The sequence below is a fragment of the Arvicanthis niloticus genome, chromosome 15, assembly GCF_011762505.2.
Source record: "Arvicanthis niloticus isolate mArvNil1 chromosome 15, mArvNil1.pat.X, whole genome shotgun sequence".
NCBI lineage: Eukaryota > Metazoa > Chordata > Mammalia > Rodentia > Muridae > Arvicanthis > Arvicanthis niloticus.
Genome location: NC_047672.1, coordinates 33707964 through 33735885, shown reverse-complemented (window position 1 = coordinate 33735885; position 27922 = coordinate 33707964). Strand labels below are relative to the sequence as shown.

The window sequence follows — 27922 nt, the reverse complement described above, 5'->3', positions numbered from 1 at the left end:
ATGAGGGCGGGGCTAAAAACCACTTCCGGTTGGGCGGTGCTTGAGCGCGGGAGCTGACTCCCTGGGTGAGCGGCGGCCACGGTATCCTGCGGCGTGGAGCTCTCGGGAGAGGTAAGTTCTGTGGTGCTGGGTGGGTCCCCGTTCGCTCTTATTTTGTCCGTCGGCCTTGTTCCCCATTCGTAGTGGGTCTTCTTCATTCCGGTCCAAATGCACCCAGATGGGCCCGAGGCTCCACTCTGGCCCCAAGTGTGCGGTCCCCGACTCGCTGCCCCGCAGCTCTGCGGAAAGGGTTGTAGCCCGGCAGACACTAGGTCCCGGGCCCTGCGCCTTCCTGGGTACCGTTTTGTGCCTGGTTTCGCGCGTCCTTGTTCTTCTCTCGGGGTCCCTCCACTCACTGTGCCCCTGAGACTAGAGGGTCACTTTTGTTTGTTTCCTGAAGGTCGGAGAGAATTTGGTACAGTGTAGTATCCGCTCCCTGCCACCTCACGCGACTCTTGGGAGCTGCCACCCCGCCCCAAGGCCCCATCCCGAGAATGAGTTGCAAGTGCCAAGAAAGAAAGTGTTAGCTGTTTTACAGGGTGTAAGAACATGGAGAACAAAACGAATGAAAACACAATGTCATTATTTTTTAAACTTCTTGTTAATTAGAAAGGAACACCGCCGTTTAGTTTGGCTGAATATTTGTCATTAATGGAAATAGTTTTCACATGTTAATTAGGGAGTTAATTACCTTTAAATAATCACGGTTTTTTGCTTGTCATTTCTAAGTGTTCTTTTTTTTTTTACATGCTGTATGCAGAAGTGAACTTAATTTTAATTCCCAATAGTTGCTGTAATTAAGAGTGGTTTGCATTTTGTAAAGTTTCGTTGTCATGAGTGGGAAGATTCAGTGGATTTCTGCTAAAACTTTTGGTTCTTTAATCGAAATTCCTAAGCGTTCAAAGCCTTGGAACAGAATTTTTTGAGAATTGCATTCACTTCCTGTCGTGAACTATCAAGTCAGCATTAATAAATTGGGAATAATAGCACTCCAGTTTATTTACTTGAACTTGAAAGTAGAGATACCTGGAATGGCTGATAAATTATTCTCTGCTATACCTGAAAGCTGACCCAGGACAAATATATATATTTGACCTCATTCAGTTAGATTTAAGTATCAGTCAATAGTCACCACTGAAGAACTTGTGTTCTTTGGTCCAAATGTGGGGCCAGAGATAACCTATTACTATTTGTGTAAGAGGCAAGTCTGTCTAGTCCTATTATAAGTTTGACAGTATTTCAGGGGTCTCCAACAGGATATTTTGAAGATTCAAAAGGAGTCATGAGCTCACAAAAATATTGAGTATGTGTGAGAGGATGGTATTCTCAGTGTCATTCTCGTCATTGTTGGGCACCATTCATATAGTGATATGTTAAATGATATGTTCTATCATTGCTTCAGTACAGGAGACTAATGTGTTAGTATTAGCTCAAATTTTTTTGTAACATAGATGTTCCAGGGATGTTTCGGGGGATAGCCAGGAATAGTCATGGGAAATACTTGATTAAGATCCTGGCTTCTTTCTATATAAACTTGTTTTTTTCTGTCTGTGGCTTTGATGTTGTTTTGTGTGTGAGGAAGTCTCACTGGGTAGCCCTGGCTGACCTGGAACTCATTATGTAGACCAGACTGGCCTCAAGCTCATAGGAGATCAGCCCATCTCTACCTCCAAATACTGAGAAGATTAAAGGAATGTACTACTACGCCCAGCTTTTCTATGAACTTTAAATATAAATGCCATTAGGCTGTAACATATTAGGATTAAACAGAGGAATTTTATACCATGGTATGCTAGTGGAAGTCAGAGAGATGATTTGTGAAAGTCCATTCTCACCTTCCACCATGTAGATTCTTGGGTCCAACTCAAATTGTTAGGTTTGGTGGCAAATGCCTTCACTGGCTGAACAATCTTGCAAGCTCCTAAAGTCACATATTTGGCTTATAACTGGCTTTTGGCCAGATCCAGTCATAAAATTGGAAGTTGGAAAGCATATCAAAGCCAAATTGCTGCCAAATATCACCCAATTGATCCAATAAAATGTATTGGTTTCTAAAAAGGACAAGACTTTACATTAGGAACTATAGAGAGAGAATTTATATTAACTTATGTAGCAGTTGTTTCAGAACTACAGAATCTGGTGGTTGTGGTGACTCATGCCTGGAATCTTAGCATTTAGAAAGCCCAAGTGAGAGAAACGCCTTAAGCCAGAGGTCACTGAGCAACGTGTCAAGGTCTGGGCCAGTGTAAGACCCTCTACCTCCACCCACCCCCACCCGCACAAAACTGCAAAAGTGAGAGGTCTCAGCCACTGAAGGTGTTTGCTGCCAAGCTTGACAGCCTGGGTTTCAGATGCAGCACATAAATTTGCAAGGTGAGAGTTGCCCTCTGACCTGAGCCCACATGTGCCCACATGCCTGTGCATGCACACACGCATAAATAAAACAGTGTATGCTTGTGGTCATTATTGTGGAGTAATACAAATGAGTTTCAAGATAATCAGTGCAGATTTCTTTCAACTGGAATGATGATCAACCATGGTCTTTTCACCTAAGATCTTGTTTGATTGGGTTTTTTTTCCCATCTAAAATCTTAAGATTTTTTTTAGACTTCTGACACTGATTGGGCTAAAATAACTGCACATTCTCTTATGCATATTAAACATAAATATACAGCAGAATCCAATACTAGACACCAAAGTTTTTTTGTCTGATGTTTTGCTAGAATAAGTTGGCCAATGAATCATATATTAAAATTTCATCTCAACCTTTCCCCCTCACACAATTTCTAGAACCTTTTTCTTACAGTAAGTTTTTGTTTTTCTTGAAGTGTTGTTGATTGCGATTTGTTTTTATTTTATGTTTATGGGAATTTTGCCTGCATATGTCTACAGGGTGTATGTGCAGGTCCTAAAGCGGACAGAAGAGGGCATGGGTTCTTCTGGAACTGGAGTTACAGACAGTTGTTAGCCACCTTGTGGGTATTGAGAATCGAAGCCAGGTCCTCTGGAAGAGCAGTCAGTACACTTAAACACTGAACCACCTCTCCAGCCCCATAAGTAAATTGATTGTATGGCCAAAGAATTTAAGTTTGCTTAATTGCTTTGGTTGTAGAACTGATGATATTCTGCCCTCTTGTATTTCTTCCACTTGATTTATTAGAATGTATTGGTAAACTAGTGTAAATTGACTGCACTAAACAAGTACAGAATGATTTGTCATTATCATGCCTTTAAAGAAATCAAGGATGGTTTGACTTCTGTGTGACAGTCCATCAGCGGCTCTTCTCCTGAAGTCTGCACTTGAAGAATGCCAGTAAACGAGGTCATTTTTATGACTAGATTTCACAACCCAAGTCTCAGTATAGTTAAGTATAATTCTATCAAGTTGTTACCCTTGATTTCCATTAAATAAAGTAGACCCTTGAGCACAGAGCCCTCTGCTCCAGGGTGGAGAGTGCCTTTCTGCTGGCTATCCTAACTCAGAAAACTGGAATTTTACCACCACACCCATTTCTCCCACTTGCTAGCATTGAGCAATGGGTCTTTGGTCAACCAGAATAATTGTGGAATCTCTTTGAATTAACATTTCTGAAGGGATGAATTTAATATAGACATCTAAGTTGCCAGAAAAGATGGGTGAGGTTTGTGCTAAAAGTTGAACTTTCAAGGAAACTTTATTTTTTGAAACAGAGTGCATATAGTCATTTATATAAAATGTAGCACTTCTAATCATTTCTTAGTTTCCACTGGTTACATTTTAAATGTTTACTAGTCCATGTGGCTACTGGTCACCATACTAGCTAGACCTTTTGTTTTCTTAGAGACTTAATCTCAGCCATAGCCTAGGCTTGCCTAGAGTGTCTAACTTAACATTTTGTTGTTGTAACTCAGTGTGTCTGTGTGTCACTTTCCACCTCCTTGTTCCTTTTGAGACAGGCTCTTTGACTGAATCTACAGAAGCTCCTGTCTTCACTCTTCAGGCAATAGAGATCCTCTTCCCTCTACCTCCCCAGTGTTAGGATTTAAAGCATATGCATCATGCCTGGCTGCTTCTTTTATTTTTAAGGACTTTTATATAATAAGCATGATTGCCATTGGCTGTGCTAAGCATGTTCTTAGTTTTTGTAATCCAGAGGGCTCTATAAAGCCAAATTAATGGCTTAAATTCATTAGGCCACTATTTGAGGATGGGGGGGCAGGGGATGGACATGTTGAAGGATGTATACTACATTGACATATTTAATTTCCATATTCCCTAACACAGCTCTCTTCCTTTGGTCTACTTCCCAAAACTTTGAAACAGAACCAGATAGAGGTGTTTTGGGGGTGCAGGTTGATGAACAGCTTCTAAGTTAGATGCTTTGCTGAGAGAATTTTCTGATTGGATAAGTATTTGCATATACATGTAAGTGCTTAGACTAGTTAGTTTCACTAGTGCTGTCCCTAGGAAAGGAAAACCATTTGTTGCTGAGGTTTAATCTTCAGATTAGGGGAGAGTGATATATTTAGCCTTCAGAAGATGTAGCATCCCTGACTACTGTAACTTGTATTCATTTCTTGCAGATGTAGTAACAAATTGCAACAAACCAAGTAGTAGTTTGGTTTTGTTTTAATTACTACTTGTGTGAGTAATATAGGTATGTACTTGTGGAGGTCAGAGGACAGCTTCGTGTGGAGTCAGTTCTTTCTCTCACTTCTATGTGGGTTCTAGGGGTCAGATTCCAGGCTTTTAAGTAAGAGGCACTTCACCCCTGAGCCGTCCATCTTACCTGTCCTTGACTGGTTTTTTAAACTGAAATGTATAGCAGTTAAGAAAGCTAAAAGTTAAGCGCAGGTGTCATCGGGCCATCCTCTCTTTCCTCACATCTGGTAGCTGTCAGCACTCTTTGGCAGCCCCTGACTCACCTGTGTATCACTTCTATCTCTGCCTGTCATAGCAGAGCCTCCTAATTCTGTGTCCAAATTTCCTTTTTTGTAAGACACCCATCTTTGGACCCACACTAAATGAGTATGACTTTATTTTAACTTGATTGCATCTACAAGGACTATTTCCAAATAAAGGCTCATTCAGAGATACCAGGGATTAGGCATAACAGAGGAAGAAAAAGAAGTATTGTGAAATTGCTTAAAAAGAAAAAACTTATTTTTACTGATAGAATGGGAGTATAGGCATTCAGCATTCATGTTCCACAATGAAAATATTAATTAAAATATGAAAGTTCAGGGCTAGAGAGACATCTCAGTGGTTAAGAGCCCTGACTGTTCTTCCAGAAGACCTGGGTTCAATTCCTAGCACCCACATGACAACTCACACTATCTTTAACTCTAGTTCCAGGGGACCTCACACCCACACACAGACATGCATGCAAGCAAACTACCAATGCATGTATTAAATGTATAATAAATGTAATAAAAATAATGAAAGCCCAGGAAAACTATTTCCTTTGTTTAATGTTAAGGTTGTGATGTTGTCCCTTGAGACCTTAGCCTCTCTAGTAATAGTATAAGTTGTTTGTAAGGTATATGAAATTGCTTTTTGTATTTTTATTTTGTTTTGGTTTTCAAAACAGAGTTTTTCTGTGTAACAGACCTGGCTGTCTTGGAACTTATTCTGTAGACCAGGCTAGCCTCAACTCACAGAGATCCACTTGCCTCTGCTTCCCAAGTGCTAGGTTAAAGGCATATGCCACGATGCCTGGCATGAAACAGGTTTTTAACTGTTAACATCTCTGGGATTTGTGCCCCATTTTTCAGTAGTGTTTCAGCCTTATGCTCATTAGATTCACCTCTGACTATGGTCTGAGAGTGGGGGCGGGCAGGTCTGTGTACATGGCAACACACAGACACATGTACACAAAGCTCGGGAATCTGAACTCTTTATAGTACCTGGGGGTCTTTGTGCCTGAGCAAGTCTGGAAAATGCAACTATGCAGATAGATAAAGTTGCTGTTACTTTTGAACAGACATCCTAATGGGTTGGTGACTCAAGATGAGGCTAATGAGAGGCCTGTGGTGCTGTGGGGCAGGGCGGCCATGGGTGTGTGAGTGGTTCCTGCTGCCGTGATTCTCAGTCACCAGAGAAGCTTTGAAAACCACCAATGGTGGATTCAACTTGAGAGACTCTAAAGGGGCAGGGCACTTAACTCTTCTAGGTGATATTCTAATATTCAGAATAATATATTTGAAGACCAAATCACTGACAAAAGTACAAAAAGCAAAAGACCTACGTCTTGTCCTTTCAATTTTGTTAGCATTTTCAACAAAAAGGTCAATTTTTTTTTTTTTTGGTGTTCCTTGAAAAAAAACTATAAAGTTGTTATTTGAACTATAAATTCCTAATTAGCCTAGAGTCATAAAGGAAACAGTCCTACTACAGTAACTAGAGGTCTAATAACCTACTGTACTCGCTTTACAGATTATTATTACTTGGGTAATATAAAAGACTTAGATATATGAACATACCAAATTAATAATTTAATTGAGACACATTTTGATTTCTTGCTTGTTATCAAGCATACTGCCTTCTATGTTAACTACCTTTCCTTTTCCTTTAAGGTTAGTTATCATGGACCTGCGTCAGTTTCTTATGTGCCTGTCCCTGTGCACAGCCTTTGCTTTGAGCAAGCCTACAGAAAAGAAGGACCGAGTACACCATGAGCCTCAGCTCAGCGACAAAGTTCACAATGATGCTCAGAATTTTGACTATGACCATGATGCCTTCTTGGGTGCAGAAGAGGCAAAGAGTTTTGATCAGCTGACACCAGAAGAGAGCAAGGAAAGACTTGGGTAAGATGTCTGTTCTTGGCCAAGGAAGGGGTCCAGAGTTTTTTGGTTGAGAAACACTAGCAATCTTTTTTTTTTTTTTTTTAATTTCCCTTTTCTGATTCAGTCACTAATAAATCTGTGCCAAGCTCTGTCTTCTGAGTACTAACAGCAGAATTGCTGCCGCTAAAATCTAATAAAATTCCTGCTTTCATATACTTCTCCACTGAATAACATTTGTACCTCATTCTTCTACAAAGCAAAATCATCTTCATAAAAGTACCCAGTAGGGCTGGAAAGATGGCTAAGAACACATACTGCTCTTTCATAGGACCCAGATTCAGTACTTATGTCAAGAGTTACTCATCCATCTATAACTCAAGTTTTAGATTATCTGATGCCTTCTAGACTCCAAGGCCACCTGCACTCATGTGCAAATGATAACACAGAGACACGTACACATGGTTTTAAAATAATAATACATTTTCCCTAAAATACCAGTAGTACTATATCCAGCTTAAGCTTATCATCTTAATTCTAGAACATTATATGGGAGTTCTTAGTTCTGCTGCTTTTAATTTTGAAAAGCCTTCTGTAATTTATTCATTGAGCCCAGGCCAACTAGTTTAAGTACCTAATAAACTAGAAACTGGATTTTCTATTTCTGTAAAGTTGATGTTCTTTAATAAAGTCAAACCAACCATTTTAACAGGGGTGTCCAACCTTTTGACATTGTGATATGATGATGTTATCTACAACCAAACCAGGGCTGGGAGGATAGTGTAATGGAAGAGCACTTTCCTGTATAGTCAAGGTCCTGTACGTGATCCCCAGTACCTAAGAAAACAGAACAGTAATAAGCAAAGGCAAAAATGACTGACCAAATGATGGCCTTATTTTCAGAATAGGAATGGCTTTCAGTGATGCTGTGCTAGTCAAGTTCTGTGGTCCTAAGCAGCTTCTTAACCTAAAGGCTCAGTAGAGGGGCTGGAGATAGCCCAGTGGGTGAGAACACTGACTGCTCTTCCCAGGACCTGGGCTCAGTTCCCAGCACTCTGTTGCAGCTCAAAACCATCTAACTCGAGTTCCAGGGGGTTCCATCCATGTCCCCTTCTGGCCCACACTGGTGCTGCACAGAGAACACCTGCAGATGAAACACAGTCACATGCAACTTTTTCTCTTTTTTGAATCTACACCTAGTAGAATCCTAAACTCACTTTTTTGGAGTTTTAAACATATCTTTTTTGGCTCTTTAGAAACTCTGATTTTTAAGAAAATAAAGGACAATTCTGTGAAAATATCTTCCTGAATGAGTTCCGTTGGTTGGCTTTGTAGACTGTTTTCAGGAGATTTGTGTAGCAGTGGTACTACACCACAACTCTTTGCCATTGTGGGCAATGCTATGATTTATAAGATATTACTCTAGAGTTTACTTTGATGGAAACTTAAATATCAACTTATTCTTTATATTCTTCAGCACTGATGTAGGTAATAAAAGATTTTGCTCTGTAGAATGAACTACTCTTCAACATTTGAAGATACATTCAGAAACATACATCAGAAAGCCAATTTTCTGTTAGGTTGCTTCTCTGTCTTTGAGAAACCATGCTTGCTTTTAGCTTTAAGCTTCTAACCATGCTAACATTTTAGGCTGAAAAGAACAGTAGATAAGGGTGCTCTCAAGCCTGTGTGTCATACCTATTAATATTATATGCCCAGCCTACATTTTGGTCTGAATGAGTCTCTGTGGAATTACTCTTAAATAATGGATGGCCTTTAGGTTTGGCGTCACTTAGGGTGTGTAGGACTTCAGTGCGCCGCCTTTGGCTTGCTTAGGGTGTGTAGGTCTTCAGTGCCGCCTCTGGCTTGCAGGGGTAGAGTAGCTTTGCTAGCGGTTCTCAGTAGAGAAAAAGTGTTCATTTTTATCCTCAGTAAATATCAAAAGTTCAGCACATTGAGTAGGCTATACACTATTAGAAAACCTGATGAAGCCATGTTTTTAATACAATTTATAAATGAAGTAAATAGTTTGTTTTTCCCAAATTTTAGAGATAGTGACAGACATCCTTCATTAATGCGGTGATTACTTTGGAAGCAAGAATCTTAGGTGAAGCCTGGACAGCACACCAGTACTTGGGGAGGCTAAAGGAAAAGAATTGCTAGTTCAAGCCTGGATTACATAGAGAGATTCTGTTTCCCCAAGAGAGAAGATCTCAGATAAACTCCTACTGTGGCATTTTAAAACATTGATTTGGTAGCTAACTGTTCATCAAAATTTGTAAATCACAGAGTCACTCCCTGTCATTCTATAATAGTAATTATTAAGGAGAAAATCATTGTTTGTGTATCATTACAAAAATTAAAACTATTTTTGAAATCTTTAATAAGCATTTTCGGAACAAGTTTAGTACATAATTTTCAGTATCTTTTTCTCTTAATGTTGACAAGTAGAACCTTTTTGTGCTTGTGTTGGCTTGGGTTTTTTGGCCTTTTGAGATAGGATCTCACTGCATGGAACAAGATGGCCTCCTTCTTGGGGTTATTTGTCTACTTTTGCCTCCTAGTTCTAAGATTACAGGCATATCTCCTGGGTGCTAGGATTTTTTTTTTTCTTTTCTTTTCTTTGTTTTTGTTTTTTTAGACAGGGTCTCACTGTATAGCCCTGTCTGGTCTGGAACTCACGGATACACCTGTCTCTGCCATCCTGAGATTAAAGGCATGTTCCATCACGCTTAGGCTCAGTGCTAGAATTTTCAGGCATGAGCTATTATGTCAGCTTTTTTTCTACTTTGTTTTATTTAAAAGGGGGAAGGAGTATTATGTGATAGGGTTTTGACTATCTCCGGCTGGCCTTGAGCATACTATCATATATAGCTGAGGACTACTTGAATTTCTGGTGCTCCTGCCCCTACGTCCTCAGTGCTGAGATTACAGTCATGTGCCACTACATTGGGTTTTTGTGGTACTGGTGATTGAACCCAGAGCTCCATACATGCTAGGTGATCTCCATGCATGTTAGGTGAGCTCTGTACCAGCTGAGCTACAGTCCCTTTAGATCTATTTTATTTTATGTGTATGAATATCTTGCCGGCATATATGTATGTGCACCACAGGTATGCCTGGTGTCTGCAGAGGTCAGAAGAAAGCATCAGATCCCTGGAACTGGAGTTATAGATGGCTGTGAGCCATGATGTGGGTTTTGGGAACTGAGCCTGCGTCCTCTGTTCTTAATCCCTGAGCCATCTCTTCATCCCTTACTTTCTTTCAGAAGGTTGTTGGTGTGTACACGTACAACAGGCTATATATGGCTCGTGAAGTAAAAATATTAACTTCCAAAAAGAGTTTGCTAATCCCTGGATTAATACATTTGGTGTGTTTATCTGGGATAGAATGCTGTGCAGCCTTAACCTTTGTTGAGAGAAGCTCATCTTGAACAGTCATATGCCTATTTTATCTGGGCAGTCCCTTCAGGATATTTATTTATAATAACTTAAAAATACATTCTGGGGTTAGGAGGGGTTCTGATACTTTGCCTACGTTTTTTTTTTTCTTAGTAGTGGTTCCATTGGTAGCAAGTACCATATAGATAATGCAGAGGTTTTCTTAATCTGCTACTGTTATTAAAATTCTCTGATAAAATTTACCCTGTGTCCATGCAGCCAGGGCTGGGGGTAGGGGGTGTTTAGGAGATGCCGTCTTGGTGCATTCCATTTTCTGTCAGTGTTGTAGGCTGAGGTTAGAAGAGAGAACATTCTGAGGGGAGAGTGCTAGAGTCTAGAGGTAGGTAATGAAGCTGAGGCTGTATCAGTATGAGGCTGTTACAATCTTGCTAGGAAGAGCTCTGATTTGTAATCCCTTTCTCATGCTCTAGGCATGAAACAAACAAGAGCTGAGAAAGTACATTTGTTACCAGCATGTATCATTTTCCATCAAGCATAGGATATGCTGACTGTTTGCTTTCTGAAAGCTTTGATACAGTGTCCATTTGAAACTGGGCTGCTTATTGTCTGGCTCTACATAGACCGGCTGAGCCCTCTATAAATAGGAAGTTACATCTTTAGAGTTTTTATATCATGAGCATTTACTTAGTGGTGCCAGAGGTCACACTCGGGTCCTCACAAATGACAGGCAAGCACTCTACTCCTGAGCCATACTCAAAGCACGTTGACTTATTTTTAAATCCTTAATTAAAGTGACATATATAGAAGAAAGAAGATTATAAAGGAAGTCTATCCATGCTTTATTTAGCTTTGTTGTTTTGCTTTATAATCTGCTTGCTAATAAACCTTTTAGCTTATTAACAGTCTTCTAACCAGGAATGCATATTCTTTTCATATCATTTCCTCAGAGTACTGTTTTCATGAAGTTATAGATATAATCTCCAATTTGATGTAATTCATAAAAGCTACAGTTATTTTGAAGATTAGTGCCTCTATATTCATTTGTTTTTTGCTTTTTTTACAATTGTCATGCCATAAAATATGTTATCTGTGGATTTTTTTTGAGACGGGATCTTACCAGAGAGCTTTTTTTTTAATTAAAAAAAAAAAAAAACTATATGTTTTAACAAAAGTATAGCTCTTTTCTAAAAGCAACTAACTTTTAAAGTCTGATTTAGATATCTTAAATGCTAAGGAAGTCATTATTAGTGCTTGTGATTATTCACCAAGAGGTATACCTGCTCCAATAAACATAGTAAAGACAAATATAAAGATTTACATCATGTTTGATGCACAAGTGAGAACCCAGGTGCACTGGGTGTTGAGATTAGACTCACCTAACCATAAAGAGTCTGGCTGGGTCTTTGGCCATGATCTGTTCACCTTTTCCAGATGGCTTGTTACAGGCCAGGAACAGGCCAACAAAGCGAAAAGTATTCTATTGTCTGTTTTGGAAAGGTTTTTTTGTTTTTTTGTTTTTTGTTTTTTTTTTTAAATTTCCTTGTGTTAGACCTGGGTGATACCTCAGTGGTCACAGCACACTCCTGGCTACGTCCAGAGACTTGTGTTTTTTAACCTCTTGCTGGATTTCTCTGCATTTTCTACAGAAAGATTGTAAGTAAAATAGATGGCGACAAGGATGGGTTTGTCACTGTGGATGAACTCAAAGGCTGGATTAAGTTTGCACAAAAACGCTGGATTCACGAGGATGTAGAGCGGCAGTGGAAGGGGCACGACCTCAATGAGGATGGCCTCGTGTCCTGGGAGGAGTATAAAAATGCCACCTACGGCTACGTTTTAGGTAGGTCCCTGCTATCTGGGGGAAAAAGCTTTGTGGACCTGGCCCTTGAAACACAACTGTTTTGTCTTGTAGAATGATTGTAGATAAAATAGACGCGGATAAAGATGGGTTTGTGACGGAGGGGGAGCTGAAATCCTGGATTAAGCACGCCCAGAAGAAATACATATATGACAATGTTGAAAACCAGTGGCAGGAATTTGATATGAATCAAGACGGCTTAATCTCCTGGGATGAGTACAGAAACGTGACTTATGGCACTTACTTGGGTAAGGGGCGAGATGTCAGGCTGGCCGAGACTGTGTGGTCTTGAGTCAAAGAAACAAATGGGTTCGACAGGAAAGAGGGGGATACTGTGCTGGACTTCAGTAGTTTGATTCTGAGTTGACTCCCCTTTGTTTCATTTTACTATGTAGAATTTTAAAATTTGTATATTATATGTTTTAAATTTTAATTTTGGTCCTCCAAAGACTGACATGTACATCTTGAGCACTGCAAATGTATTTTGCCATTTTTTTCCTATAAAGATATATAAACTTACTCCAAAGAGGTATGTGTATGTATGTGCCTCTTTAGAGTAAGTTTCATGTAAAAGACTGTATTCCAGCAGTGCAGAACAAGAGGCCTTTGTTTTGAGGTCTCTTACCATGGTACTATTCAAATTTTGGGCCTGAAATTCAAATCAAATTAGATTCTTTTGTAACTGGTTAGAATAAGAGGAAACTATTGGTAATGAATGAAATAAAATTCAAATAAGATAACTGTCAGTATGTCATGCTTACTGAAGTTTACAAGTGAAAATCTCCCATTTGTTTTCTCTGGCATGTGAGTTTATATGAACCTGCTTGGCAAATGCTTCAAGGCAAATGTTACTTTGATTGCTTTGTTATTGATTTTGGTGGCTCTTTTGTTAAAGGGGCCACTGATTAGTAATTTTTTCTTTGACATTGATGCTTTTCTGCTTGCCTGCTGCTGAACTCCAGGTGGCAGTCTTACTGAGCTGATGAGCAGGGTACTTTATTAATAGAGATTCCTGCGTTGTAAATAGTTTCAACTTGAGACATAAATATGTAAATGGTACTTTTTGTACTTTAATTCTAGAATTAGGCAAATTAGAATTACAGGAAGCTAACTTGACTATCTAGGAGTGTGTAAAGGTCCATTTCCCCACCAGATAGCCAGCTGTCTATGTTAATTACAGGACTGCATGCATTTCTGGCGAAGAGACTTATTTCTGTATTGGGCCTGTTCTCATTCCTAAGACTAAAGTCTCTCAGGACTTGACATTTAGCCAAGAACCAAACATACCCACCCAATTAAGAACTTGTGTATTAAGAACCCAGCACAGATGGAGAGCATTTCATGTTTCCTGCCCTCTGGCTGAGACCCAACACTCTTCTGAGTCAATCAAAGTTAATTATAAATATGAAGCAAAGGATAGGCTAGACTATCCGTGATCTCAACAAAATGGTTTGCTAATAAATCTCTGCTCAGGCTTAGGCACTCCCTTGCCGTCCAGAATTCTGCTTCAACTGTGTATAATTATGTGCATAAAAATCTGTTGAGAGCTTTCTTGCATCACAGGGCTGATGATTCAATGTAGTGGGTATTTCTACAGCCTGAGACAAAGCCCAAGGCAAAGCACTGGCTGAAGAAGTAATGTCTTTATAAGGCCTCTTTCCCAGGAGGGCTGTGGGTGATGAGCCCTCAGGGGGTAACAAGTTGGCTTTAGAAAAGTGCTGAGGAGTTTTGTGAGAATGTATTATTAATTCAATTTGAGTTTGTGTATAAATCATCTCAGCTTTTAAAGGTTATTCAGTGATTCCACTTTCCACAAAAGGAACAGTTGTACTATATGTACTGTCTCTCTAATAAGTAAAATAAAAGATACCAAGATTGGCCAGAGGCTGTAAGCAAGGCCAGCAGGGACTGTAAACTGGTGCTTGGGATAAATGCCACACTTAAAGTAGTATGCCTTCCTTTTTCTGTTCTTTTATAGGAGTGTGTTGCTGTCAGGCTCCATGTTTTACTGCAAGGAAGGGGACAGAGGACTCCTGGGAGTCTAGTCTGAATGCATAGATTGACTTATGTTACATAATTTTACTGAAACTTGGTATTTGTTTTAAAACTACAACTTAGTATTTGAAAAAGATGTTATTTTCTTTCCATCCTTCATCCCTATTATGGTTTTGAGTTTACCTATGCAGAGTCCCACAGCCTCATGTGATTCAATACTAGTGCTGTTTACTAAAATTTTGACAATCAACAAAGAAACTTCAAGCTATTTAGTTTTCAGGATAGGGCAGTTTTTATTTTGGTTTTGTGTTGTTTCTCTAGTGGCTTGGGTGTTTGTTTGTTGTAGGGGGAGTTGGTTTTGTTTTTTTGAAACAGGTCTCACTATGAAGCCTTAGATGGCCTGGAGCTTACTATAGAGACCAAACTGCCCTTGAACTCACAGAGATCTGCCTGCCCTTTGCCACTTAGCCTCTGGAATGCTAGGGTGAAAGGCTTGAGTCACTATGCCTTTTGTTTGTTTGCTTATTTGTTTATTTCCTTGTTTGTGCTTAAAATAAAGAAAGTGTGGCCTCTAATATCAGAGGTCAACAATGTGGTGGTATTGTTAAAAGAGACCAGTGAGCTTTTTGATAAGTAGTACCATGACTTTTTATTTAGTGTTTCAGGAACAATAACTTCTCAAAGTATCCTCACACCTCTAAGATCCTTTATATCTTTTCAGTTTACAGAAATTAAAGTTTAGTCTCCTAGATACTACTGTGGAAACCAGCTGCTGCTTGTATAACTTAGATTATATAACAGTTAGATTACTTTGTTCCACTTGCTTATATTTTGATTTTTTTTAAAAGTATGTATGTGTGTTTCTGTGTATAGGTATGTGCCAAAGGAGACCAGAAGAGGGTGTTTGATCCCCTGGAACTGGAGTTACAGATAGTTATGAGCTGCCATGTGGATGCTGGGAGTTGAACCCAGGTCCTTTGGGAAAGCAACAAGTGCTCTTAACCACTGAGCCATATCTCTAGTTCCATATTTTAATATTTATTTTCTAATAAAAGGTTGATCATAGTATAATTAACATCTAGAAAGTATATATCACTTCCCAAAGATTTCTTGTGCCTTAACTTTCCCTCTGCCTTTGTTCCTAATACACCATTTACCTACTTCCTATAACTCTGGATCAGTCTTCATCTTTTACTTGTAATTTCCAGTAGATGTTGTTGGGAGTGGTGTTAGTTGGACCATTCAAAATGGTGATGCTCTTTTAGCTTGAGTCTAAGTGTCCTTAAAATGAAATGGGACAAAAGACCTTTGATACCTAGAGTCTTAATGGAAGTTTAACATTTGATTAAAACAGCATAGCTGGGTGCCAGCTATATGGGTACCAGATGTTGCTCTTTAGTTTGATGTGTCTCTCCTCTCTCTCTCTCTCTCTCTCTCTCTCTCTCTCTCTCTCTCTCTCTCTCTCTCTCTCTCAGGGTTTCTCTGTATAGCCCTGCCTGTCCTAGAACTCACTCTGTACACCAGGCTAGGCTCCACCGCAGAGATTGGCCTGCCTCTGCCTCCCGAGGGCTGGGGCTAATGGCCTGTGCCACTGCTGCTGCCACCAACAGCAGTTTGTTTGTTTCTTGTTTATACTTTTTATAACCACCAGTAAGGCAGGTGAAATCTCATGTTACAGATGAGTAGACTGAGATACAGTTATGTTTCTTGCCCAAGAGCTGGAGAGTTGGCTGGACAATTAAGAGGTGTTGCTCTTGAAGAGGAACTAGGTTCAATTCCCAACAACCACATGGTGGCTCACAACCATCTGTAACTCCAGATCATAAGACTAAGGCACTTAAGAAAAAGAGATCTGAGATCCTTTTCTGACCTGCAAGCAGTAGGCACATACATGCTGCACAGTATTTTGCAGGCAAAACACTCATGCACATAAAGTAATAAAAGAAGAAAAAGAAAATGTCCCTTGCCCAAGGCCACACAGCTAGAGGTGCTAATTCACCCCAGACAGTGTAACTTAGAGTCTCCACTGCCTCCTAGATAGACGGAAGACATTCAAGTCTTCTACTAACCTTCACAGCCATAGTGATGAGACAGCACATACTTAGTTAAGTCATCAGGAGCCAGTTCCATGTTGAATGGCAGCCCTTTACCTTTAGCTTGGACCTGATTTGGAGGTGTGATCACGGAAGCTTTAGTTCAAAACAAAGTGTTTTTCAGCTTCTGCTTCTGAAATCAAATATCATTTCTTCATGCTTGGTTTAGCTTCACCTGGACATTCATTGTTTGGTTTATCTTTTTTGAAATCTGTCTGTTCCCTTTACTTTTTTGAGTTCTCTGGAAGCTTTTTAAGATTTTACCTAAATTTTTGTTTTCTAGATGATCCAGACCCTGATGATGGATTTAATTATAAACAGATGATGGTTAGAGATGAGCGGAGGTTTAAAATGGCAGACAAAGATGGAGACCTAATTGCCACAAAGGAGGAGTTCACAGCTTTCCTGCACCCTGAGGAGTATGACTACATGAAAGACATAGTCGTGCAGGTGGGCATGGGCAAGGGTCCCTGCTGCAGCCTAGCTTCGCCTTCTGCTGCTCCTCATGTGCTTATCTGCTCTGCGTGTGGACCAGTGCTGGCCTGTGCCAGTGCCGGCCTGTGCCAGTGCTGCATGAAGAAGCTAAGGAGCATCACTGTTTTCTTCAATGCCTTGGGCTTATCATAAAACTGTCTATCAAAGAATATATTTTTCCATTTAATTGATATGTCATAAAGTTAAAAATTAGAGAAAATCTTACTCCAAATATCCTATGATTTGTGTTCAGTAGCCAAGTAATGATATGATAACTCGGGAGTTCTCCCAGAAGGCAGTTTACTGACAATGCAGAATCATCTCCTAATTAGCAAGAGTTCAGCATGAGTAGGGCCACAGTCTTGTCATTTGGTAGTGTCCTCCAAAGGACTCAGTTATTATACGTAGACATATAAGAAATTGCTAATATTTAACTGTTTTTTAACTAGAAAAATAAGGGTTTCCCTCCCTCCCTTCCTTCCTTTATTTTTTGTTTTGTTTGGGTTTTTGGTTTTGTGTGCATTTTTGGCTGCAGTGTAGGCTGGTTTTACCTGCAAGTTGAGAATGAGCACTGAGTCTCTCTGATCCTCCTGTCTCTGATCTCCCAAAAAAATCTGGGATTACAGGTGTTTGTTTATCTTTTAACCATACACACCTTACTGTCTTCTGGGCAATTCAGTTAGAAACTATCGGTCTTCTTGTTCTTCTCTATTTAGGAAACCATGGAGGATATAGATAAGAATGCTGATGGTTTCATTGATCTAGAGGAGTATATTGGTAAGTCTCCTGTTTCTAGTGTCCTTAAATATTGAAATGCTTTAGAATTATAATTATCAATAGAAACTGTTTATCTCATGTGTCAACTCTTAACAGATGGTTTATTTAGCCAGACCAGTGTGACGAATAGTATAACTTGAGCTGGAGAGATTAGTACATCTGAGTTTTAACCAGAGGTCCCGAGTTTGATTTCCAGCATCCACACTGGGTATCTCATAACTGCCTATAACTCCCACTCTAGAGAACCTGATGCTTTCTTCTGGCCTCCATAGCTACCTGCACTCACACATGCACATACCTTCACAAGGTTGCACATTTGCATATATACACACATAGTTTTAAATAATTTTTAAAAAAAGTCTATCAGATAGACTGATGGGAAAGCCAAGTGCCTGGTGATGCATCAGCAGGAACTGTAAGAAGAGGAGTCCAAGGCCACTGGACTACAGGAAACAAACGCTGAGTGGATGGACGACCAGCCAGCAGTTCACTCGCTGTGTTGTGCACATTTTCTGTCCTGAGTCCTCTGAGAAGTTTCCATTTTATTAGGGTATTTATTTTGGCCATTTTCCATTTAGTTGTCACTATAAGGGAGCAGGAGGTGGGGACTACAAATGAAACTTGAGAGGAGATTGAAAATATGTTTTTTATTCTTTGAAATTGTATCTCTGCAATGTATCATAATCATATCTACTACCTGGTTCCCTGTGAAACTTGTTTTTATCATCCTTAATTAAAATTGCTTTATAATTACTTTGTTACAAGTGGCATTCTGTTTTGAAACATAATTTTTTTTTTTTTCAAATACACATCTTTTGGTATATTGAGAACAGGGTCTTACAGTATTGCTCAGGCTAGCCATGAATTCCTAACCATTTGAATTGTGCATCTGTTGCTAGTTTTAATACCTTATCAAGTGAGCAGTTTGTGGCTACTGTCTCCCACCTGCTGTTCTTGTTCCTCTGTTGATTGCTTCCTTTACTGAGCAGAAACTTTGTATAATTTCATGTGTCTGTTTGTACTTTGTTGTCTGTGTTGATGGCTTGTACTGATCTTACAGTGCAGGGTTTTGTGTTTATGTCTGATTTATTCAATCTTCTACTAATGGACACCCAGCTATCCAGGTACCATTTGTTGAAGAGGTTATTCCTTCTTTATTGAAAATCTTGTGGCTACAGATACATAGATTTATTTCTAGATTCTTGGTTCTGTTGCACTCTACATTGGTACAGTAACTTTTCTCATGACCTTTCTGCTTTTGTTTTTCCATCTCTGATCATCTTGTCAGGTGTTAACTATTAAGCCTGAAAGAGGGAGTCTTGTGCCTCCGTCTGTTATCGTCGTGAGTGCTGAGCAGGTCACTCCTAGATCCTCTCACTGTCCCTGCTGGAGAAGCGGATGGACGGTGAGAGCTGTGTGCAGTGACAGAGCTTCTTCATGATAGGGTCTTATGTGTTTACCATATTTTTCTACTGTTAAGTACATTATCTTTTTATTCTTGGCTTTGGCATTTTGTGGCTAAGGTAAAAAGTGAGTTCCACATTTAAAACTTCTAAAGCAGAGAAATCCAGGCTTATCACAGTTAAGTAACATTACTTGCTAAGCATTGGGGCCAGATGAGCAGATACAGGTTTTCTTCTGCATCCTCTAGATTCAGGGCAGAGGAATTAATTACAGTTTGAAGCTGCAAAACAATCAAGAATGTGTGTGGTTTTCTTTGACAAGTCAATAGCTATTGCTAGCTTGTGCAGCAGGTACTGGGTTTATAGACCCATGTTTTCTCCCCAACAGTGTCTTCCAGTTTGTACACATGCACTTTGTTTCTGCCCTGTTAAGAAAGAGGTTGTGAAGAAAAGGTCCAGCCTCACTTTACTCCCTTTCTTGTTTGGCCCAGACCGTAGTCTTCTTCCCATTTCATCTGTAAGCATTGCATTATGTATCTCCATGGTGCATTTATATTTCTTAACTTTTTAAAAATAGTCTAAACTAAAAAATTAATTCCTTAGTCTCATCTGATAGATTGAATACTTTTTTTTATTGGTTATTTTATTTACATTTCAGATGCCGTTCCCTTTTCCCATTTCCCCTCCCTAGAAAACCCCTATCCCATGCCCCCTTCTCCTTTTTGCTTTTATACAATTTTTTAAAATATTAATCAAAGGCTTTATGAGTTTGGTAATGCTCAATATCAATCAGAAGTGTAAACCAATACCCAACCTAGATATATCAGCTATCTTTGACTGCCAGAGACACTCGAACATCTGCCTTCATGTTTCTCTTTCTCTCTCTCTCTCTCTCTCTCTCTCTCTCTCTCCTTTTCTCTCTCTCTCTCTTCTTCTTCTTCTTCTTCTTCTTCTTTTCTCTCTCTCTCTTTCTCTCTCTCTCCCTCTCTCCTTTCATCACCTAGCTCCTCCTCTTCCTCTCCGTACTCCTCCCACCTTAGCTCCTCCTACATAGCACCCTTCCTGTTAAAATAAAACTTTTCTCTCAAAATACAATTAGAGCATAACTATACCAATTTATGTCAGTAAGGTGCAAGATAGACCTAATACCCAGACCATCATTTTGTTGACTAAGCAGAACCTCTGTCATCTCTCCTAACTAAAAGACTTAGTTCTGAGCCTGGCTTTTTTTTTTCCCCTTGGCTTTAGAATGAATGTCAGCTGAAAACCATCCACTCAAATCTTTTCTCTCAAAGTAAATAGCCAGGATTGGCTATGAGACTATAAGTTTTCAACCCCATCAGAAATCCAGAATGACTGAGTTAACTGAAATTATGGGAAGCACAAAGCATAGCATCTAAAACTTAGCCAATTTATAGAGACTGCTGAACACCTGGACAGTCCCTATACTACAAAATGTTGGAGCATCCGATCTTCAGCCTTCTGGCCCAGGATCATCTGACAGACCTAGTGATGCAGAATTATTAAGGGCTGATTACTCTGTCTAGGCAGATATAATCAGTCGACTATTCCGCAAGTGTGTCCTTTTCTGGACAGTAATTTGCCTGTAGATGAAAAGAGGCAATTCTTGCCTAGTGGTTGTCTCACCATAACTGGAGTGACTCCAAAGATGCGATTGAATACTTTTAGAATAAGCTAAAATATCTTTTGTTATCTTTACTCATGTACCTGTAAAATGTATATGGTATAGTTTAGCTTCTGTTTTTGTTTTTATTCTTTGAGACATTGAGACAGCACTACCATCCCAGACCTGAAAAAAAAAATCTCGGCAAACACCATTCACTTACATATTTTAAAGTTGTCCTCTAAAATATTTAACTAGACTTCTTAAAAACTAATAATGTATAAGCTGTTGTAAACAGGCAGCTTCTGTGGAAATCCACCAGCCTGAGTAGTCATAGACCTTGTAAATAGGCAGCCTTAGCGGATAGTGCCAACTTAGATAAGGACAAGTGAATCGTAGGCAGAGTCATAGTGACCTGTCCCCTGAACCTTCACCCAGCTGATACACTGTTCATGAACACCCATGCTCCTGTGTCATCCCCTTCCCCACATCCTGCATTTTTGTGTTTATAACCTGTGTTAAAAAGTAAAAATTATGATTTGATTAAAAAAAAGAAAAAAGTATATATGCATGTAATATAACTTTCATAAATATTTTTTTAAAGCAAAAAAAAAAAAAAAAAAAAGAAACCTAATAATGTGGGGCTGGAGTGATGGCTCAGTGGTTAAGAGCAACGACTGTTCTTCCAGAGGTCCTGAGTTCAATTCCCAGTACCACATGGTGGCTCACAACCATCTGTAATGGGATCTGATGCCCTCTTCGGTGTGTCTGAAGAGAGTGACAGTGTACTCATTGTACTCATATATATACATAAAGTAAATTATTAAATCAAAAAAATTATAAAGTGGGTGTGGCGACCCTTGCCTGTTATCTGACCACTTAGGCTGAGGCAGGAGGATTTTGTGAGGTTGAAATACACCAGCTCTTAAAAAGTAATTCAAAAGTTTAAACATGGAACGGCTATTAGATGATGCACAGGATTGGCTCCATAAACTGTGGTAAAGGCATCATGGTTGTATAAGAAATGTCCTTCACTTGTAAAGCTATATTCAAAAGGACATGGGGAGATGTGGTACCTAGTATTTGCCCTAAAACAGTTCACTGGGGAGGGTGTCAGACATGAGCATGATGCTGAGCCAGCAGCTGTGGAGTTGATGGTGGCTTAAGTGCTGGGTCTGTGGACTTTGTTTTCTGTGTCTGTATGTGTTTGAAATTGTTGATAATGAGAACAAAAGTGGTAAGTAGGATGCTGCTCTTGATGCCAGTCTACCTGAGCACTCCTCACTCCCTGAGGGTTAGTGGCTGGGTTTTGAGGCAGGGTGTCACTATGTAGCTCTGGCTGTCCTAAGACTCACTATGTAGTCCAGGCTGGCCTCAAACTGAGAGCTCCACCTGGGTCTGCCTCCTGCCATCTGATTAAAGATGTGCATCATCACATCCAGCTAATTGTTACTTCTGCATTCCTGCATTCAATAGTTGTTAAAGGGAAAATAGTGCTTTAAGTTTTATATGCATGCATAGAGGCAAATACACATATTTTTCCTTTATTAAACTAGAAACACATTTATTCTGGTTGATGTGTTTGCTTGTGTTAGGTACTGGTGGTCAAACCCAGGGCTTTGGCATGTTAGGCAGGCTCTGCCACTCAGTTCTATTCCAGCCCTAGATAATTTCAGATGCCAATATTTGGTTGGCAACATTTAACCATTCCTTGATTACAGTTGATTGTTGTTTTTGTAGGGATGAACATCCATTTGCCAGTTACAAAATGGACAGGAAATGGTGGTGTTGTCTTGAGAAAATAAAAATATAATCTGTTCTCTCCTATTTGGAGTTTATTTGTATTTTTCACAAACATGTTTGTATTTTTTCTTGATTAGTTTTATCTTGGAAGCCTTAATTGTCCTGATATAGTTACTTGCAAGTGAATTATGTATTTAAATTAAAATATTGTTTCCAGAGTAAAGCTTAGTGTTTTAAATGTATTACAGATTAAATTACTCTTAAATTGTTAATATAGAGCTGAGTACCTTGACAGGTGACACCTGCTTCCAGTTACAGCCCTTAGAAGGCTGAGGCAGGAGGAACATCTCCAGTTTGAGGCCTGTCTAGACTAAAACTCTGCCTCAAAACCAACAGAACAAAATAGCACTTACTGTATACATGTTACTATCAAAAAAACAAAAATGTGTGTGTTAATTTTTTTTGCAGATAGCTTTCTATTTGTAAATGACAGTGTGTGTAATTACCATGAAGAGATGGCTCAGGGTTAAAGCTCCTCTTACAGAGCATCCAAAATTGGTTCCCTGCACCCACTTCAGATTACTCAGTACCGCACTGCCACCAAGACTCTAGCTCCAGGGATCAGACACTGCCTTCTGAACTCTGTAGGCACCTGCAGACAAACAGACAGACAGACACACACACACTTAAAAGAAGAGAAACTACAGAAGCCCTGCCTGTGGAGATGTGCTTTGTTCTCTCAGCTTCTTTAGAGTTATATGCCAAAATTTGTGATGTAATTCATCATCAAAATTGTTTTTAATGATCTCATAGCTAAAATTTAGACTCTGTTTTTGTTTTATTTACATACAAAAAATTAGAAGCCTCTTGACATGTGAAAGTATTTGTTAACAATTTTCCTGGCTGTCTGCTTTTTAAAGACCAACAGCAATGTTTTTAATCACATCTGGAACTTCTTATACTCTATTACAAATGAAGAAGGAGGGAATTCTAAGAGGGGACATGGAGTAGAAGCCTTAGGAGCCATGCCACAGTATAAGAAAAATATGTGTGGAGTTGAGAGTCAGGGATTTGATTCTTTGATGATTGTCCCTTCTCAGTGTACTCTTGGGGGGTGTTCTTTGCTTGTCCTGATTGAAGGCCACTGGCATAGTGCACTTATGTAGGTGTTGGTTAGTAAGTAGAGTTTCCTTGAGAATTTAGAATTTTACCGCCTTAAACCAGCGGTCTAATAGTTAGCCACTTGGGGGTAAGATGCAATGCAGTAAGAAAGGAACTCTTACTTGGTACTAGTCAACTTAATTACTTCTTATTTTGAGACAATTTTTCATTTAGCCCAAGCTAGCTTTGAACCCCCCCTGCCTCAGCCTCTCAACACCCTGAGCTTAACAAACTTAACAAACACGCACCACCATGCTCAGCCTCACTATCTTATCTCTGTGTTTTAGAAAGTGTGTGTGTGTGTGTGTGTGTGTGTGTGTGTGTGTGTGTGTGTATGAGAGAGAGAGAGAGAGACAGACAGACAGACTGACTGACTGACTGACTCTTCTTTCCTGTCACTCAGTCAGCAACTGGAAACACTTGTTGGAAAATGAACAGTTACAACTCTTGTTGAAAGCAGGAAACATACTTTCATTCTAAAGTCTCTCTGGCCTAAGAAAACTGTGACTGCTACTGGATGCCAAGAAGGACTAAGCCAGATGAACAGAGGCAGCCTTTGGGACAAGACTTGACTCTTGTGTTGTGTCTGTCTGTGCACACAGGTGACATGTACAGCCACGATGGAAATGCTGATGAGCCAGAATGGGTGAAGACAGAGCGAGAACAGTTTGTAGAGTTTCGAGATAAGAACCGGGATGGGAAGATGGACAAGGAAGAGACCAAAGACTGGATCCTCCCTTCAGACTATGACCATGCAGAGGCAGAAGCCAGGCATCTAGTCTATGAGTCAGACCAAAACAAGGTAAGTTGTTCTAGGGCCAAGCTCTAGCAATGTCCAAAGTCTTTTTCTATGGGGTTGCCTTAAACAAATTTCATCAAAATACATGGGGTATTTTTAGGGTCTTAATTACTATAAGTCTACAAGGACCTAAATTTAATGACCAGGAATCTACTGGTAGCACTAACTGTCTGGTCTCATTTTGGAAGTCTCTTGCTCTGTGCTCGTAGTGTTGGCGAAACCTAGACTTCCCCAGAGAGAGCATTGGCATAAAAACCCTGACCCAGCATGTATCACCTCTAACTGCTGAATTTCCAGGAGATTTTCTTTTTTAAAAAATTGTCTGTTATTCCTGTGTTCTTTTACCTACTACAGGCTCATTCTTTCCTGCTATCTTAAATCAAATACATACACTCACATGTATGGAATTTTTTTAGAACAAGAGAGATTGACTGACTGAGACTTTGAATATAAAGAAAGCCCTTGCTGGCTGGCCTGAAACTACAGTGTAGACCAGCCTAGCCTCCACTCACAGATACACTTGCATGTGTCTCTCCAATGCTGAGATTGAAGGTGTGTGCCATCACTCCCAGCATCAAATAGGTTCTTAAAATTTAAGCCCTTTATGGGGTTATAAGCTGGCTTTTCTGTGGACCCTGTTAAAATTGAAAATTGTGTGAGGTTGTTAGGTAATCAGATTTTCACTAAGCCCTGCCATCTTTTCAAAGGGCTGTGCATTAAAGACCAGAGTCTTTATTGTTTTGAATGTTCTTTAAGCTTCAGGTGCTGTTCCGTAGAACCTTTTTAAGGTGGATCAGTCTTAAGTTCTTGCTCAGTATCACCTCAGCAGCTGGCTGTCAGGCCTTGAGTTGTCCTCTTTGAGGAGTCTTGGTGCTGATTGAGATGAGTGGTCAAGCCTTCTTTGGGTGTGGCTCATCTTGTTATAGTGAAGGTGAGATAAGGGTTGGCCCTGGAGAATTCACTGTTCCTGTTAGACCTTGGTATGATGTTCCCTGAAGTATCAGCCCAATGTTAGTGAGCATTTCCCACCCATACCTAGCAGCTACTCCATAGTTGTCTCCAAAGGGAGCAAACCTGCAGCTCTCTCCTGAAGTTATTGAGTATATTTGGCCTATCATTTCACTTTTGACACTTTTCCTTTGAGATAGAATCTTCCTCTGTAGCCCAAGCTGGTTTTGAACAATTCTTCTGTCTGACTTTCCAAGTTCAGGGATCAAATCTAGGACCTCAGTCTTGCAAGGCAAACACTTTACACAGAACCATATCCCCAGCTCACTAGTGACTTTCTTGATGAAAAAAGATTTTGTGTGTCTGTGTGTCTGTGTGTGTCTGTGTGTGTGTAGAAGGGATAGGGGATAACATGTCCCATGTAGAGGGAACTAGAACCTTAAGTTATTACAGTCTCAAGTTATTATTTTATAGCAGTCTTTCTGAATTTGGAATGGCAAGTATATGTGACCTCAATTCACTGTTGACTCTGGTTTCAGGATGGCAAGCTCACCAAGGAGGAGATTGTGGACAAGTATGACTTATTTGTGGGCAGCCAGGCCACAGATTTCGGGGAGGCCTTAGTCCGACATGATGAGTTCTAAGCTGCAGACAGAGGAGCCTACATTTCTTCAAAAGTAATTTATTTTTACAGCTCTGGTTTCACATACAATTGTTTGCGCTACTGAGACTGTTATTACAAACTTTTTAAGACGTGAAAAGGCATATTGAGATAGTGAAATCACCCGTCCCCACTCCTCCTCCCTCTGAGGGGCTGGAGGGAACCCGTGCTTCTGAGGAGCAACTCTGATTAGTACACTTGTGTCTGTAGGTTTACACTTTGTATAATGTATAACATGGTGTGTTTATTTTTGTATTGTTCTATAGCTGGGAGTATAATATGAAGGATGGAGATCCTCAGCCCACACTTGTAGGCAAACATTAGCCATTACACTTTCTCAACCCCTCACCACATCTTTTTTTATAATTCTCACTTAACTAATCTTTTTAAAGCCTGGGATCAGTAAGCAGTGTTGAGGAGAGAAAAGGAAAACCATGTACTTCACGATCTATGTTTAGAGAAAGAGTGCTTTATCTTGCCTGTTGAAAGTTTCATTTCACAAGTAGCTGTTCAGTTGTCACAGGTCTAGCCACTGAGCCTGCCATTGTCTGGGCAAGGATAGAGTCCTGCGCCCTAAGACAGCTCGACTCAACTGACTTCATTCTTTTTCCCCTTTAGGACTAGCTGTTTGCTAATTTTGTCAAGCACAGCTGTGGTAGGAAGAATTAGGGCCAGTGTCTTGAAAAATCAACCAAGTAGTGTGTATGATGTCTTCACGGGCTATTTCTAGCTCTTCATAAGGCTGTTTCCAAGTAGGAACCGCTGGAAAACGAAAGGAACAAAGGGCATGCAGGGCATGCAATCACTGTAAGGCCCCATGCAGCCCCTTTCTAAGAATTAACCTTGGTTTTACTGCAGTTAAGAACAGTTGATTCTTTTCCAATCATGACATTGAAAGTGCCTTTAACAGGAAAAATGTTCACTGAATGGGAACTGGATTAAGATAAACAATTTGGGCACCTTACGTGAAAGCATTGAACCTCCTGATACAGGGAATGTTCCCACTTTTTCTCTTGTGAACAGGAGCTAAGTAGCAGTATTAGTTAGAGCTTGGTTGCAGTGTTCTTACCTTGTGGGCTGGTTTCTAAAACCTCATGCTGCTGATTTGACCAGGGATCCTCATACCTCAGAATGCAAACCACTCTTCTACCAGGCCTCTGTTTGCCAGAGCTTGAGCTGTGCCTCAAGGATAGACACATGTGCAGAGGGGGCTCTGTGGTTTGAGGACCACTGCCCATCCTTCCTGTCATTAACCCATCACACCCCATTTCATCATCTCCCTTTGTTTCTGACACAAAAGGTGGGGTAGGTAGGAAGGTCATAGATCATCAGGTTGCCATCCTTATTAAGAAAAAAAAAATCATGTTGCCAACTCCATTTACCCATCTTTTGGTCTCTTATTGATGAGCCTCTTAAGAATTATTGTATTCCAAGTCTTTAACCCTCAGGTTACTAAGATAAATATACATCTGTATAATCTTTATTACTTCCTATATCTCTGAATAATACATTCAGGTGGTGCTGGGTGATGGTCATATCTGAACCTAGACCTACCCTTTGGTCTTCCACAACCCTGTTGAGGTGGGATGCTTGGTGTGGCAAAAAGCCCAGTTGTGGTGTAACTTTACCTTAGCCATTGCATCAAGCTCTTGATAGCAGATACACTCTTAGGTTTTGACCCTAGTATAGGAGTAATGAACATCACTGCCTTCCAGATCCTCAACTCTCTATTGTTAAGGAGACCAGAGAGAATTAATGCCACCAACCCTGACTTAGAAAGGGTACGTCATACACTGTGTGGCAAAAGGGCATTACAGCTCGTTAGGTGCACAGAGCCTAATGCTGGTGTGAAAGGCACACACTTACCCAGCAAGCTGAGTCTGCTAGGATGGCGTATTCTGGACATGGGTGCTCAGCAGCAAGAACTGTGCGCTCATGTCTGTGAGCCCCACATAGTGTTGGGGTTTGGATTTCTGGTTTAAATCAAGTCTGAGGCAGTGAGCAATGGTCTCATGTCTATAGAGAATGCCCTGTGAATGCTAAGCTCTCTTGAATTTGAGTATTGGTTCTTTTTTTATAGAGTGTAAACCAAGTTTTATATTCTGTAATGCAAACAGGTACCTATCTGTTTCTGAATAAAACTGTTTACATTCATCAATGGTTTATGTGTCTTTCATTTTCTTG

General features: G+C 40.0%; 1 protein-coding gene across 2 annotated transcripts; it reads left to right on the top strand.

The window, feature by feature from the left end:
• Positions 1 to 27892, top strand: Calu (calumenin). 2 transcript variants are annotated; one of them, XM_034518842.2, is made up of 7 exons: positions 1 to 111; positions 6595 to 6825; positions 12115 to 12308; positions 16432 to 16598; positions 17339 to 17399; positions 23933 to 24132; positions 25617 to 27892. In XM_034518842.2, the coding sequence occupies exons 2-7, from the start codon at positions 6605 to 6607 to the stop codon at positions 25719 to 25721; spliced, it is 948 nt and encodes a 315-aa protein (XP_034374733.1). In that variant the 5' UTR covers positions 1 to 111; positions 6595 to 6604; the 3' UTR covers positions 25722 to 27892. The 2 variants fall into 2 exon arrangements, with proteins under 2 accessions (XP_034374733.1, XP_034374735.1); XM_034518844.2 differs by lacking the exon at positions 12115 to 12308 and adding an exon at positions 11849 to 12042.
• Positions 27893 to 27922: the final 30 nt, after the last annotated feature.

Excerpts from the sequence above, each read along its gene's own strand:
- Calu (XM_034518842.2), top strand. The coding sequence starts at position 6,605 with ATGGACCTGCGTCAGTTTCTTATGTGCCTGTCCCTGTGCACAGCCTTT. Across the intron at positions 12,309-16,431 it reads GACTTATGGCACTTACTTGG|ATGATCCAGACCCTGATGAT; the intron begins GTAAGGGGCGAG and ends TTTGTTTTCTAG. Across the intron at positions 17,400-23,932 it reads TGATCTAGAGGAGTATATTG|GTGACATGTACAGCCACGAT; the intron begins GTAAGTCTCCTG and ends CTGTGCACACAG.